The 15,061-nt window shown below is 60.8% G+C and overlaps 1 protein-coding gene across 2 annotated transcripts in view; it reads left to right on the plus strand.

Annotated features, from left to right (window-relative positions):
- The window catches only part of LRP1 (LDL receptor related protein 1), an 81,725-nt gene that overhangs the window by 61,191 nt on the left and 5,473 nt on the right, over positions 1–15,061 (plus strand). For both annotated transcript variants that reach the window (XM_053226387.1, XM_027071436.2), the window contains 32 exons: positions 453–578; positions 791–919; positions 1,196–1,315; positions 1,528–1,641; positions 1,947–2,096; positions 2,181–2,303; positions 2,613–2,729; positions 2,909–3,037; positions 3,311–3,433; positions 3,528–3,668; positions 3,749–3,939; positions 4,706–4,889; positions 4,994–5,079; positions 5,254–5,373; positions 5,899–6,086; positions 6,222–6,427; positions 6,938–7,126; positions 7,684–7,832; positions 8,258–8,351; positions 8,472–8,588; positions 8,838–8,957; positions 9,298–9,420; positions 9,575–9,700; positions 10,114–10,230; positions 10,907–11,013; positions 11,118–11,250; positions 12,104–12,223; positions 12,336–12,458; positions 12,805–12,945; positions 13,055–13,189; positions 13,262–13,381; positions 14,276–14,544. In XM_053226387.1, coding sequence (XP_053082362.1) covers positions 453–578; positions 791–919; positions 1,196–1,315; positions 1,528–1,641; positions 1,947–2,096; positions 2,181–2,303; positions 2,613–2,729; positions 2,909–3,037; positions 3,311–3,433; positions 3,528–3,668; positions 3,749–3,939; positions 4,706–4,889; positions 4,994–5,079; positions 5,254–5,373; positions 5,899–6,086; positions 6,222–6,427; positions 6,938–7,126; positions 7,684–7,832; positions 8,258–8,351; positions 8,472–8,588; positions 8,838–8,957; positions 9,298–9,420; positions 9,575–9,700; positions 10,114–10,230; positions 10,907–11,013; positions 11,118–11,250; positions 12,104–12,223; positions 12,336–12,458; positions 12,805–12,945; positions 13,055–13,189; positions 13,262–13,381; positions 14,276–14,544 — 4,430 coding nt within the window. The remainder of the gene's footprint in view (positions 1–452; positions 579–790; positions 920–1,195; positions 1,316–1,527; positions 1,642–1,946; positions 2,097–2,180; positions 2,304–2,612; positions 2,730–2,908; positions 3,038–3,310; positions 3,434–3,527; positions 3,669–3,748; positions 3,940–4,705; positions 4,890–4,993; positions 5,080–5,253; positions 5,374–5,898; positions 6,087–6,221; positions 6,428–6,937; positions 7,127–7,683; positions 7,833–8,257; positions 8,352–8,471; positions 8,589–8,837; positions 8,958–9,297; positions 9,421–9,574; positions 9,701–10,113; positions 10,231–10,906; positions 11,014–11,117; positions 11,251–12,103; positions 12,224–12,335; positions 12,459–12,804; positions 12,946–13,054; positions 13,190–13,261; positions 13,382–14,275; positions 14,545–15,061) is intronic.

The raw sequence follows: 15,061 nt of genomic DNA on the forward strand, positions 1-15,061 counted from the left end.
CCAAGAACCACACGCGCTCCCAGAGCCTGATCAGACACATGCGCCCCAGGCTCTGCCTACCCCACACTATGTGTGCACGTGCGTGTGCACAGAGACACTCCCACATTGGGCCTGCCTGGCCGAGGGGCCCCATACAGATCCACGGCTTTTCCATGCCTCTCACACACACTCCAAGGCCCCACCACTAGGCTCCTTCGACTTGACTCTCCTCAAAGCACATGGCGAAGCCCACGTCACCCCCCGCCCCAAGAGCACACACACCCTCAACCTCAGCCCCAGCCCCAATACTCCCACTGGCCCTGCCTTAGCACCTTTTCTGCTCCCCCAGCCATGTGCCATTGTGCCAGGGCCAGGGCTAGGAAGCTCAGTGAAGCTATGTGAATGGGTGTGGGCATTTTGTGTGTGCACAGCTGGGGACACTCTTAGCCCGCTGTCCTCTGTCCTTGTTTCAGGTGAGCTCTCCCCTTGCCGCGTCAACAACGGGGGCTGCCAAGACCTATGTCTGCTCACTCACCAAGGCCATGTCAACTGCTCCTGCCGAGGGGGCCGCATCCTCCAAGAGGACCTCACCTGCCGGGGTGAGAGAGGGAATGACGGAGGACAGACACTGGTGGGGGGACCCTGGGCACACACTGGGGACCATCTCCTCCTAGACTCCAGTAGCCCACCCTCGTGAAAACTTTTATCTAGGAGAAACTGAGGATGACCTCAGTTCTGGGGGACAGGGGGTAGAGACATTCGAGGCCGCAGGACCCTGGCTTACGAAGCTCCCTCCACATCGCCCCCACAGCTGTGAACTCCTCTTGCCGAGCACAAGATGAGTTCGAGTGTGCCAACGGCGAGTGCATCAACTTCAGCCTGACCTGTGACGGTGTCTCCCACTGCAAGGACAAGTCTGACGAGAAGCCATCCTACTGTAGTAAGGCGCCTCCTCCAGCCTCTGTGCCCAACCCTCCTCCCTTACCCCTGGCCTCCAGAGCCGACCGCCTCAGCCCCCAGCGGGGCAGGGTGTGGGAGTGAGGGGAGCAAAGCTCCGTGACCCACTCCACAGCTGTCCTGAAGGGCAGAACCGCCGCTAGCCCTGTGCCAGCCCCTGAGCAGTTTGTCAAGGGAACAAATGCATGACGTCTCATCAGAGGCAGCGCCTCCCCTGTCGCTGCCTCTGACTGCTGGCCCGCTCCCCGTCTGTCCGCAGACTCACGCCGCTGCAAGAAGACTTTCCGACAGTGTAACAACGGGCGCTGCGTGTCCAACATGCTGTGGTGCAACGGGGCGGACGACTGTGGGGACGGCTCGGATGAGATTCCCTGCAACAGTGAGTGGGACCCGGGACCTGGCCCTCAGACCCCCACCTCTGCCATGCCCTGCCCTTGCTGAGCTTTGGTTCCCAGGCCCCACGGGGTCTGCTTCAGTGTGCTCCACGGTGGGCCTGGGCAGGTGCTTTGGGCCAGGAGCTCTGGCCTGGGGTCTCTTGCCCCCAACGTGGAAAACTGCGGCCTGATGGTCTGGGGGTGGGTGCTGTTCTAGAGACGGCCTGCGGAGTGGGAGAATTCCGCTGCCGGGACGGCACCTGCATTGGGAATTCCAGCCGCTGCAACCAGTTTGTGGACTGTGAGGACGCCTCCGATGAGATGAACTGCAGTGAGTGACACCCCTGCCTGGGTGCCTCGTAGTCTCTCTCCCGTCTCGCTCCCTTGCCTCCTGCCTGGGGCTCCTCCCTGCCATTCCTTTGGCCCACGTGGCGGCCTCTGTCACCCTCACAGCCTGTGTGGCCCCTGCCCCAGGCCTGGGCTCCCTGGGGTGAGTGGAAGGGGTGGACAGCACCCCCTCCCCCGAAGGACACCGTACGACTTTCTAAAACACCAAGGCCACTGTCAGGCCAGCAGCTGCCCCGGGAGGGAGTGTGGAGGGAACCTCGGTTCACCCCTCATCCCTGCCCCCACCAGGCGCCACTGACTGTAGCAGCTACTTCCGCCTGGGGGTGAAAGGAGTGCGCTTCCAGCCCTGTGAGCGGACCTCCCTCTGCTATGCACCCAGCTGGGTGTGTGACGGTGCCAATGACTGTGGGGACTACAGCGACGAGCGCGACTGCCCAGGTCTACACCAGCCTTGGGTCAGATGCACGGCGGGCGGCGGCCCCCCCAGGGTGGCAGTGCCCTCATGCTTCCCTCTCCCCCTAGGAGTGAAGCGACCCAGATGCCCCTTGAATTACTTTGCCTGCCCCAGTGGGCGCTGCATCCCCATGAGCTGGACGTGTGACAAGGAAGACGACTGTGAGCACGGCGAGGATGAGACCCACTGCAGTAAGTGACCACAGGGCCCACCCACCCGAGCTGGGAGCCCAGAGAACCCATGGCGGGCAGGGGCTTCACCAGAGTTACTGAGTCACTGTCCACACCTCACCTTTTAGTTCCCTCCCAGGAAATGTCCTCCTAGGAGAAGGGCACCCAGGGCCTTAACCCCAGGTCCCACCCCCAGGGGGGAGGGGGCATCTCTCTAGCTCATGCTGACCCCACAGAGGGATGCCTTGGCATGCACCCTACACCTGCCTGCCCAGCTCAATGCTGTGCCATCCCCTCCTCCCATCTCACTTTGGCTTCCAACTGCCCCAGACAAGTTCTGCTCGGAGGCCCAGTTTGAGTGCCAGAACCATCGGTGCATCTCCAAGCAGTGGCTATGTGATGGCAGTGATGACTGCGGAGATGGCTCAGATGAGGCGGCTCACTGTGGTGAGAGGTGGCTGGGATCGGGTCGGGGAGGTGCTCCCGGGAGGGACAGAGCCCCCCCATGCCACCCGCACATGCACATGCCCTACTACGGGAGGGATGGACGGCACAGTGGTGGGAATGTCACCCCCGCTGCCCGGCCCGCTGTGCCTGCTCCCAGCGGCTCCCTGTTCCCCCCACAGAAGGCAAGACGTGCGGCCCCTCCTCCTTCTCCTGCCCGGGCACCCATGTGTGTGTCCCCGAGCGCTGGCTTTGTGATGGTGACAAGGACTGTGCTGACGGTGCCGACGAGAGCATCGCGGCCGGCTGCTGTGAGTGGCAGGGGCCATGAGGAGTGGGGCGGGCAGCAAGCAGCCACAGTCTCTCTTTGCAGTAGGGAAAACTGAAATCAAGGAGAGGAAGTGCTTCAGCAGGGGTCCCTCGGGCAGTCAGTGGCAGAGCCCTGTCTACAACCCACATGGGTGTCTGGACCCTCCATCCAGTGCTCTCTGTCCACTCTGCCACTCAGACCCCACCAAGGTCCCGTGTGACAGTCATCAGCTAGCCGGGGGGAGCTGAGGGGCCATGTCTGTCTCTGTCCGTAGTGTACAACAGCACCTGTGATGACCGCGAGTTCATGTGCCAAAATCGCCAGTGCATCCCTAAGCATTTCGTGTGTGACCATGACCGTGACTGTGCCGATGGCTCCGACGAGTCCCCTGAGTGTGGTGAGCCTGGGGCCTCCCTGGGGGTGGCACCAGGGGTGCGCCCTGCCCTCCCTACGCCCAAGCTCCCAAACTCACCCGGCCCCTCCTCCCCCAGAGTACCCAACGTGCGGCCCCAACGAGTTCCGCTGTGCCAATGGGCGCTGTCTGAGCTCCCGCCAGTGGGAGTGCGATGGGGAAAATGACTGCCACGACCAGAGCGACGAGGCCCCCAAGAACCCGCACTGCACCAGCCCAGGTGGGCCCGACGCACAGCCCCCTCCCCACCCTCCATCCCTGGCCCAATGGCCCCCTGACCTGCCCCCCCACCCCCTGCAGAGCACAAGTGCAACGCCTCCTCGCAGTTCCTGTGCAGCAGCGGGCGCTGTGTGGCCGAGGCGCTGCTTTGCAACGGCCAGGATGACTGTGGTGACGGCTCGGATGAGCGTGGCTGCCATGTCAACGAGTGTCTCAGCCGCAAGCTCAGTGGCTGCAGCCAGGACTGCGAGGACCTCAAGATTGGCTTCAAGGTGTGCCCCACCCCGGAGTGGGAGCCTCCACTCGCCCAAGGCTGGCGGGAGCTCCTTTCTCCACCCCTTGTCCGTTCATTTGTTCGTTCATTCAACAAGGGCTCATTCAGCACCTACTCTGCCAGGCAGTGCTCTGGGCACTTGGGGACACAGCAGAGGAACAAAATCAAAACCTTTACTTGGTTGGGTTCTGCATCCCCTTGGAAAGTAGGGCCAGCAAGGGCTACAGGAGAAGGAGGGGTGTGCAGATGTCAGGCAGGCGCCGAAGTCCAGGTGTGCAGGTCAAGGGAGAGGCCAGACAGGAGCCCAGAATCTGGGAGTTATGAGTCTGGATAGGCTCCTCAATGGAGCGCGTGTAGATGGCCTGTGCTCAGCCACACCAGTGGCAGGGAGGTGATGGGGGACTGGCAGAGGAGCCTGAGAAGGGGCAGCTGCTGGCGTGGGAGAAGAGCCGTGTGAGGAAAACCTTGGAGGAGGCGCACCACCAGCTCTGTCAGATAATGCTCACAGGTCACATAAGATGAGGCCTGAGCATCGACCTCTGGGGACAGAAACCGGGTGGTCATCGGTCACTGCAGTGGTTTAGCTGAAGTGAGAGCCAGATGGCTCAGTGTCTGTTTGCTGCCTGCCTCCCGCCCCTCAAGGCTGGGCTTCCCCAGCGGAGCCAGCCAGCCCCCAGGGGTGGAGGGAACCAGACCTCCAGGCTCCAGGGTGGGAGGCTCCGACCACAGCCCCTTCCCCAGCCCAAGGCTCCCTGTGCCTGCAGTGCCGCTGCCGCCCCGGCTTCCGCCTGAAGGATGACGGCCGGACGTGTGCCGATGTGGATGAGTGCAGCTCGACCTTCCCCTGTAGCCAGCGCTGCATCAACACGCACGGCAGCTACAAGTGTCTGTGTGTAGAGGGCTACGCCCCCCGAGGCGGCGACCCCCACAGCTGCAAAGCGGTGACTGGTGAGACGGGCACGTGGAGGGGGTCAGATGGCTCAGGCAGCTGGGGACCGGGGGTGCCAGAACATGCCCCAGCTGGCAGCTGAACCAGGATGCTCTGTCTCCAGATGAGGAGCCATTCCTGATCTTTGCCAACCGGTACTACCTGCGCAAGCTCAACCTGGACGGCTCCAACTACACGCTGTTGAAGCAGGTGCCAGAGCTGGCCCTCCTCACCCCCACACCTGTCCCCAGGCCCGGAGCTATCTTCCCTTCCCCGCCCAGCTCCCTCATCCTCCCCACTTGGGCCCATGTTCGTCACCTCCTACTCACTCCTCCAGCCACCGGTGTCCTGACTCTGTAGTCATCCCCCACCCCCCACATCCAGGGCCTGAACAATGCCGTCGCCTTGGACTTTGACTACCGAGAGCAGATGATTTACTGGACAGACGTGACAACCCAGGGCAGCATGATCCGAAGGATGCACCTTAACGGAAGCAATGTGCAGGTGAGGCCAGGGGCAGCCCACTCCTCAGCAGACAAACTAGGCGTCGGGGGCCAGAGATCCAGCCGCAGGGTCCCTTCCCAGAGGGCTCGCTGTGTTTCAAGGCCATCTCCCCTTCACCCATGGCATCCCACTGAATTATTTCCTCCTCTTCCTTCCCCACGAAGTCACTGCCTAACTCTGCTTGTCCTGGCTTCTTCCTCTCCTCCAAGCTCAGAGAGTGAGGTCTAGGAGATTCCTCCTGCTTTTCCCTCATTATCAGTAGCTTCCCCCTTATGGCTGCCCTCTCTTAAATTCACGCCCCTAGGCACTTTGGGGTTTGGGGTGCAGTAGCTCTCCTCTGCACCTTCCTCTCCTATAGCCTCAGCTGACACTAGGCCTGGGCCTGGGCATTTTCCATCCATTGTCCTCCCTGAAAGCTGGGGGAGGAAGCTGTACTTCACACTTGGGGGTTGCTGGGCCCCCAGAGAGACTGAGGGTCGTACCCCTGGTCATCCAGAGCTCTTCTTTCCCTGCCTCTGCCCACAGGTGCTGCACCGGACAGGCCTCAGCAACCCTGACGGGCTGGCTGTGGACTGGGTGGGTGGCAACCTGTACTGGTGCGACAAAGGTCGGGACACCATCGAAGTGTCAAAGCTCAACGGGGCCTACCGGACGGTGCTGGTCAGCTCTGGCCTCCGTGAGCCCAGAGCTCTGGTGGTGGATGTGCAGAATGGGTACGAGGGCAAGGAGGGTTGGGGGAGCCCCTGAAGCAAGCAGTATGCTCAGGCATCCAGGCCCAGCCTCCCTGCAGGCTCTTGGTGGGACCAGTTGCTGGATCTCTTGGGGCTCACTGCCCACCCACCTGCCAGGTACCTGTACTGGACAGACTGGGGTGACCACTCACTGATCGGCCGGATAGGCATGGATGGGTCTGGCCGTAGTGTCATCGTGGACACCAAGATCACGTGGCCCAACGGCCTGACACTGGACTATGTCACCGAGCGCATCTACTGGGCTGATGCCCGTGAGGACTACATCGAGTTTGCCAGCCTGGATGGCTCTAATCGCCACGTCGGTCAGTGTGCCAGTGAGGCTGCCTGGGCACAGCAGCTCTGGGGGTCGGGGGTGGGGTCTGGAGCTACAGAGGATCAGGCCTTTGGGGCAAGAATAAGGTTAAAAGTCAGACAGCATGGTCTGAGAATGGGGATCTCCCCAGGGGAATGGGGATCCAGAGCACCCCGATGTACGCCCCCTGGACAAGCCCAGGCATGAGGCCACCATCTGAAGGAGAAAGAGAAGTTACTTCTCATGCACAGTTCGGGGCCCCGAGAAAGACAGGAGTAGGATGCCTGGGGTTGGGATGCTTCGGCACAGGGCATCCTCTAATATTACAGAGCAGGAACCTGCTGTCAGAAAGGCCTGAGTTTGAGTTCCAGCTTTGCCACTTAGCTGTGCGACCTTGGGAAGCCACTTAACCATCTGGAACGGGGGCTGGCGCCCACCTCACAGGGTTATTGTAGGGTTAAGGATGTCCAGTAGGGAAGGCGCTAACCGGCTGCTGGGCCCGTTCCCTCCCCGTCTGCAGTGCTGAGCCAGGACATCCCACACATCTTCGCACTGACCCTGTTTGAGGACTACGTGTACTGGACCGACTGGGAGACAAAGTCCATCAACCGAGCCCACAAGACCACGGGCACCAACAAGACACTCCTCATCAGCACCCTGCACCGGCCCATGGACTTGCATGTCTTCCACGCCCTGCGCCAGCCAGATGGTGAGCAGTCAAGGGGTGGGAGCCAGCAAAGAGTGAGCCTGGCATGGGGGGCCCCCGGGGAAGGATATGGCCCAGCAGGATTGGTTCTTCTCTAGCACTGCCTGAGCAGTGCTTGCCAGACACTGGGAAATTAGGGAGGCTATCGACAGGCTCTCAGGAGCTACAGCCCAGCCTGGGTCCATCCCAGGAGTCTTGTAGCAGCAAGCCCCTGAGGCCAGTCCAGGTGTGGACCGCCCAGGCAGGACCCCAAAGGCAGGCGGGCCGTACCCGAGGGAGGGCACAGGTGAGGCAGCATATGAGGCTGCAGGGCTGGCCTGATCCTGGGACCTCAAGAAGAGTCATCTCCCTTCTCTGGCTTCAGCTCCTTCCTAAAGGAGTAGGATTTGGATCTGTCCTGCCTCTGCCCAGAATAGAGTGGGCTAGGCAGCCTTCAGAAGACCAGAAAATGTGGCATCAGTGAGTGCCGCCCTCATTCTGCCAGAGGGCAGTGGCTCAGGGGGCCCTGACCCATATACTGGGTCCAGTCGGCTGCCCGTTAGCCACTTTCTCTCTGGCAGTGCCCAATCATCCGTGCAAGGTCAACAATGGCGGCTGCAGCAACCTGTGCCTACTGTCCCCCGGTGGGGGCCACAAATGTGCCTGTCCTACCAACTTCTACCTGGGCAGCGATGGGCGCACCTGTGTGTCCAACTGCACAGCAAGTCAGGTGAGGCTCTTCCCCTTGACCCCCATTCACCAATGCCTCGTTCCCCCAACCTCCACTCCTCCTCGGACCCCAACACCCGCTCTAATGTCCTCACGCATCTGGTTTTCCCACGCTAACACCCCCACATTTCTTGCCTACCTCTTGTCTCCCCACAGCAATATTTTTATACCTGTCACCTCACACAAACACCCCCACACCCTAACCCTGACCTTCCCTTACCAGCACCCCCCACCCTGGCCCCCACACAGATATCCCATCACCTGGCCTTCCCGCACTCATCATACCCCAACCTTCCATCCAGCTCAGCACCTCCACAAATTACCCTGGTCCTCCCGCTTCTTTGAAACATCGCAGCCCCCCAAAAGAAAGTCTCCTGAGTTTCCCCAGACCCCCACCAACCCCTCTTGCCCCCACCTGCCCTCCAGTTTGTGTGCAAGAACGACAAGTGCATCCCCTTCTGGTGGAAATGTGACACAGAGGACGACTGTGGGGACCACTCAGACGAGCCCCCAGACTGTCGTAAGTGCCCAGAGTAAGGGTGGCAAGAGGGTCCTGCAACGGGGGCAGCCTGACTCTCCAGGCTCTGAGTGGCCATGCCCAGCCCCAGCCTTCCTGACTCTGCGGCTCCCCTCCTGGCAGCCGAATTCAAGTGCCGCCCAGGACAGTTCCAGTGCTCAACAGGCATCTGCACGAACCCTGCCTTCATCTGTGACGGGGACAACGACTGCCAGGACAACAGTGACGAGGCCAACTGCGGTAAAGGACTGCCCAGCCACTGTCTGCCCTCCTCCCTCCCCCTTTCTCCTTCCCCGGAACTTGGAGGTTTCCTACTAAACTCCAAGGACAAGGAAGCTCAGCCCACAGCAGCCTCCTCTCCAGGCTGGACTCCTGCTGCTTTAGGCCCTGAACCTGCATGCTCCCACTGAGGGGATGAGGTGCCCCCTCGCTGCTCCTGAATCCTCTACCCCCCATTAGTTACCTCACCCTCCTCCCTACCTCCCACAGATATCCACGTCTGCTTGCCCAGTCAGTTCAAGTGCACCAACACCAACCGTTGCATCCCCGGCATCTTCCGTTGCAATGGGCAGGACAACTGTGGAGACGGGGAGGACGAGAGGGACTGCCGTGAGTGGCCGGGGCTGTGGGCAGGGAGCGGGGTTGCGGGGAAACAGACACAGAAACACACTGCACACTGAAGTCTACCCACCGCTTCTCTGGGCCATGTGGCTGTCAAGTAATGTTATTAGATGGGTGACATAAATTATACAGGGTGTGACTTGGTTTGCTGGGAAAAGGTACAGATTCAGAAAACAAAAAGCACCAAAATTGGAGATAAACTGTCCCTTTCTCCTAAGAAATTTCTGGTGGGACCAGGGCCAGGGCTTGGAAGAGGGAGAAGACGGTGATCCCAAACTGTGGTGGGGGAAAAATGGGCAGGTCCTCATTCTCTCCCCCTACCCTGCAGCCGAAGTGACCTGTGCCCCCAACCAGTTCCAGTGCTCCATCACCAAGCGCTGCATCCCCCGAGTCTGGGTCTGTGACCGGGACAACGACTGCGTGGATGGCAGCGATGAGCCTGCCAACTGCAGTGAGTTGCCTGGTGCCCCCAGAGCCCACCTTCCCTCCACTGCGTCTGCTGTTCCCACCTCATCCCCACCCCGGGCGACCAGCGGCCACTGCCTTGCCCTCCCGGCGCGCTCCTGCAAGGATCCTCCCCCTCACCACCAGCCGCCCCCTTGCAGCCCAGATGACCTGTGGAGTGGATGAGTTCCGCTGCAAGGACTCCGGCCGCTGTATCCCCGCTCGCTGGAAGTGTGATGGAGAGGATGACTGTGGGGACGGCTCCGACGAGCCCAAGGAGGAGTGTGGTGAGCTTCCCCAGACCCCGCTCTCAGGGGAAGGCATCCGGCCTGGACAGGACTCAGGCCACCTGCTGACTGGGGCTCAAGCTGCCTGGCACTCGGCTTCCCGTGCCCACCACCCCCTGCCTGATTCCCCGTCCCTGCCTCCACTGGCACTTCCTCAGCACATACCCGCACAGAATCTTCTCTGCCCGCCTAACAGAGGGGGCTCCGTTAATCCCCTCCCCCAAGCAGCTCCTCCCACTCGTGGGCCGCAAGGCCCCATAACCTCCTCGAATCTCAGAACACTGCTTGGCCTCCCTCCGCTGATCTTTCTCCCACTCCTGGCCATCCTGCCCATGCCTGTCTGAAACCCTCGGGCCTGTCCCCGCTCTGTCCCTGACTGCCCCGATGTTTGCCTCCCAATCTTGCCTCCCCAGACGAGCGCACCTGTGAGCCCTACCAGTTCCGCTGCAAGAACAACCGTTGCGTGCCAGGGCGCTGGCAGTGCGATTATGACAACGACTGTGGGGATAACTCAGACGAGGAGAGCTGCAGTATGTCCCCCCACCCCCCGCCCCGCCCCACCCCCACAGACCTGGGGCTCCTCCCTTCTCAGCACCCCTGTCCCCACCAGGCTGGCCGGTGCAGGTGGCTGCCTCCCAGGGCTGGGGGTCAGGTGCCCCCTCCCTGTTCACCCCACCCCACCCCACTCCATGTCGTGTATTTGAGTTTGTGCCATTTCACCTCATCTCATGTTTCTCTCCATTTTCACACTGTCCTCTTGGGGTTGCAGAGGTAGGTGTCTCTGATGTGCCCCTGCTCCCACCACACCCCCTGCCACTGCCCCAGAGCCCACCCGTCCGTCCCCGTGCTGTGCCTCAGCCCATCATCCTTTACTGGCCTCTCCCTAAACCCTGGTGCTTGTCTTAGTGGTCTTGTCCCTCTCCTCTTCCCCTCGACCCCCCGCACACAGTCTGTCCCGAGGGCAGAGCCAGGGACCCATGCCCTCTCTCGTGTGTCTGCCCCAGAGGGGTAAGTGTGAGCCCCCTCTGTACCCAGCTGATCCCATGAGGGCAGCCAGTTGGCTGGTGTAGTCATTATGCCAGTCAACTGTGGCTTTCAGGGACACAAGGACGGGTGGTATTGTTCTGCCAAGGGCTGGAGATACTCCAAGGGCTGAGTCCCTGTGCCCACCCTCCTGGGGCGTGTTTCTCCCCTGTCCTTCTCCAGCCCCTCGGCCCTGCTCTGAGAGCGAGTTCTCCTGTGCCAATGGCCGCTGCATTGCTGGGCGCTGGAAATGCGATGGGGACCATGACTGTGCAGATGGCTCAGACGAGGTGTGTAGGGAGAGGAGAAGGAGGGAGGGATGGCCTCAGAAGAATCAGGACAGAGCTACAGGGGTGCCCCGATCTGACCAGGATGCTTGCTCCTGTGCCCGCAGAAAGACTGCACCCCCCGCTGTGACATGGACCAGTTCCAGTGCAAGAGTGGTCACTGCATCCCTCTGCGCTGGCGCTGTGATGCAGATGCCGACTGCATGGACGGCAGTGATGAGGAAGCCTGTGGCACTGGCGGTGAGGCCCTGCCACCACCCCCCACCCCACCATGTGGCCCAGTCATTCACCTCATTCTTTGTCTTCTGTAGTCATTGTTCATACAAAAAATATTTCTTAAGCACCTGCCATGTGTCAGGCACCGTTCTAGGCATTGGGGATATAGCAGTGAACAACACACAGGGCCTCTGGGTACACGTTGGGACAGGTTGTTCCCTCCACAACGGCACTTAGTCAAGGGGCCAATTGGACCAAAATCCAGCAGAAACCTGTTGGCTGTGTCCACCCAGACTCCACCCCACAAGTTCCTACAGGGCAATCGGCTGCCCTGACAAACAGAGTCCTTGTTCACTTTGCTTTCCGGGAGCAACGAGACAGTGCCTGCCCCTGGCTAACCTGGCTGGGCTCAGTGGCCCGAGGCCACACTGTGAAGCTTCGGTAAGGGAAGCCTGGGGCTTAGAGCAGAGACCCACCCAACAATGAGGACAGACTTCCTGGCTCTGCCTTGATAGTCTGGAACCTGGGTCTCCTGACTCCCAGCCCAGTGCTCCTCCTTTCTGCCTGCCATGAACTGCAGTAGGCCCCAGTGCCCTGCCACAACCACTAGAGAAAGAGGGCACTCTTGGCCTCTCTGTACACACTTCCCCAAAAAGGCCTCTTCTCCCCTAAATACCAGAGGAGGTAGTTCTGCTCAGCTGCCCAGCAGGTATAAAGGTAGGAGACCTGGGTTCATTCTGGTTGTACCACTGCTTGCCTGGTGACCCCTCTGGGCCACCTCCTGTGGTGGGAAGGGCCTGGGCAAGATCCTGCCCCCCAGCAGCCAGCCTGGGGCTCAGGGCTCATTTTTGGCTCTTTGCACGCCCCCGGCGCCCAGTGAGGACCTGCCCCCTGGACGAGTTCCAGTGCAACAACACGCTGTGCAAGCCGCTGGCGTGGAAGTGCGATGGCGAGGACGACTGCGGGGACAATTCAGACGAAAACCCGGAGGAGTGCGGTGAGGTTGGGGGGGCGGGGCCCAGGGCGGGGGGCGGGGCTCTCATGCTCCCCGGGCGCTGCAGGCCCGCCCCCAAGGCTGATTCTGGCTCTCTCCCCTCCCACCCCTGCAGCCAGGTTTGTGTGCCCTCCTAACCGGCCCTTCCGTTGCAAGAACGACCGCGTCTGCTTGTGGATCGGGCGCCAATGCGATGGCACCGACAACTGCGGGGATGGGACTGATGAGGAGGACTGTGGTGAGCAGGGGGCCGGTGGAAGCAGCCTGGTGGGGCGGGGGATGATAGTTTGGGTACTGCACAGTAGGTGGCGGCGGGCCAGGTGGAAACTCGGTGGGGGGGGGGGAGTAGTATCCATTGTGGGGAGTCTGGGGGCCCTTCCTTGGGAGAGAGGCTTCTGAGGAAGGCAGGGAGGCTGCCGGGTGCCCTAGGTCTTGAGGTGGAGCATCCCCTGAAGCTTGACAAACAGCCCCGGACAGAGTGGGGGGGGGGGGGGAGTTGGGAGGGGGCTGGGGGAGGAGGGGGGGCTGTGGGAGGAGGCCCCGGGGTGGTGAATATCCAGATCTGAAGCCCCCACCTTCCCCAGAGCCCCCCACGGCCCAGACCCCCCACTGCAAAGACAAGAAGGAGTTTCTGTGCCGGAACCAGCGTTGCCTGTCCTCCTCGCTGCGCTGCAACATGTTCGATGACTGCGGGGACGGCTCTGATGAGGAGGACTGCAGCATCGGTGAGCCCTGCGTGCTAAGGAGCTGGCGGCGGGGGGCCTGCGGAGGGCCAGAGAACCCAGGCCCAAGCCCAGGTGGCTCAGGAGAGAGGGCCCACTCTGTCCCCCACAGACCCCAAGCTGACCAGCTGCGCCACCAACGCCAGCATCTGCGGGGATGAGGCACGCTGCGTGCGCACCGAGAAAGCCGCCTACTGCGCCTGCCGCTCGGGTTTCCACACTGTGCCAGGCCAGCCCGGATGCCAAGGTAAGAAGGCGGGACTCAGAGGGGGCGGGAAGAAACCCGGGACTCTCCATGACCCTCCCCTGTAACCCTCAGACATCAATGAGTGCCTGCGCTTCGGCACCTGCTCACAGCTCTGCAACAACACCAAGGGTGGCCACCTCTGCAGCTGCGCCCGCAACTTCATGAAGACTCACAACACCTGCAAGGCCGAAGGTACCAGCCTACCAGCCGGAAGAGGACAGAAAGAGTGGGTGGGGCTATGCAACACCAGAGTGTAAATGGGGCTAACGTGGATGGACGTGCTCCCCTTGGCACACCCATGCCCAGGCGCAGGAGCCCAGACCCACGGGCCCAGCTGCCAGCAGCACAGAGGCTGGCATCAGTGCACGGGGTGCTGGTTGGGGAGCTGGTTCATCTGGAGAAGTCTGGGGTGGGGGCAACATACCCATATCCCACATGTGCCTCTTCACCCGCCACTCCCAGGAGGAGAGCACACAGACACACATCACCACACAATCACGTTGTAGCTAGCCCCTTTGCTTCTTATTTTCAGCTTCATTGAGATATAATTGACAAAACTGTCAGATATTTAATGTGAACAGGTGATGATTTGATGTATGTACACCTGGTGAAAGGTTTCCCTTCATTGAGTTAATACAACTATCATCTCATTCACCTTTTGGGGGGGGTGGGAACGTGTATATGCTCTGACGCACACCTGCACCTGCCTGTGTACAGACACCCCCAAACACCCGTGCACACACATCCATGTGCACACGAGGGCATGTATGAATACACAGCCCCACCACGCCCGTCCAGGTGCACTCACGTGCCGGTGCACACACACCCCCACATGCATGTGTGCCCACGGGCATATATCAGACAGCATGTAGCACAGTGTGGTGATGCCAGCCAGTGACAATGAGGAGACAGAAGTCCCTGAGGCTGGAGAGGCAGAGAAGATTTCCTGGAGGAGCGGGTCCTATTGGACCAGCTCAGGGAAGGAGAGGAGGGAGTACATCCCGGCACCAGGCCTGGCATCCCCCAGCCCTGGCCTCCTGCCCCTGCCTTTTTCTGCACCTGACACCGGGACTTTTGCCCCTCCAGGCTCTGAGTATCAGGTCCTATACATCGCCGATGACAACGAGATCCGCAGCCTGTTCCCCAGTCACCCCCATTCGGCTTACGAGCAGGCCTTCCAGGGTGATGAGAGTGTCCGCATTGATGCCATGGATGTCCATGTCAAGGCTGGGCGTGTCTATTGGACCAACTGGCACACAGGCACCATCTCTTACCGCAGCCTGCCACCTGCCGCACCTCCCACCACTTCCAACCGCCACCGGCGACAGATTGACCGGGGTGTCACCCACCTCAATGTGAGCACCCCACCCGGGATGGGATCTCCACAGATTGGATGGGAAGACTGCAAAGACCAGAGGGTTCAGAGCAGGGTTTGAAAAGGACAGTGGAAGGGGGCAAAGGGTGAGACTGACGGGCAAAGGCATTCGGGATTATGTTGTGGGCACGACAGGTGGACAGAGCAATGAGAATTATCAGTAGCTGGCTCTGCCACATTGCAGCCCAAGGTGGCAGGGTACGATGGACACACTGGCCTTCAGCATCAGAGCCACGTTCAGTTCCTGATTGTCACCACCATCCACTGTGTCAGTCTCAGCCACCTATTTGACCTCTTTGGGCCTTTGTTCCTCAGTAGAGCGAGGTAATAATATCTCATCCAGCAAAACATGTGAAAGCTCTAGGTATGGCCCATAAGGTAAGTGTCCATTGAACCTCTTCAAAATCAGAGAACCGGCTCCCGATCTGGGATGACTTTTTAACAGGGACGAGCTGGCAGGTGCAGGTGGGGATAATGGGCAGGAAGACAAAAGGTGG

Source organism: Acinonyx jubatus, chromosome B4 (genome assembly GCF_027475565.1).
Source record: "Acinonyx jubatus isolate Ajub_Pintada_27869175 chromosome B4, VMU_Ajub_asm_v1.0, whole genome shotgun sequence".
NCBI lineage: Eukaryota > Metazoa > Chordata > Mammalia > Carnivora > Felidae > Acinonyx > Acinonyx jubatus.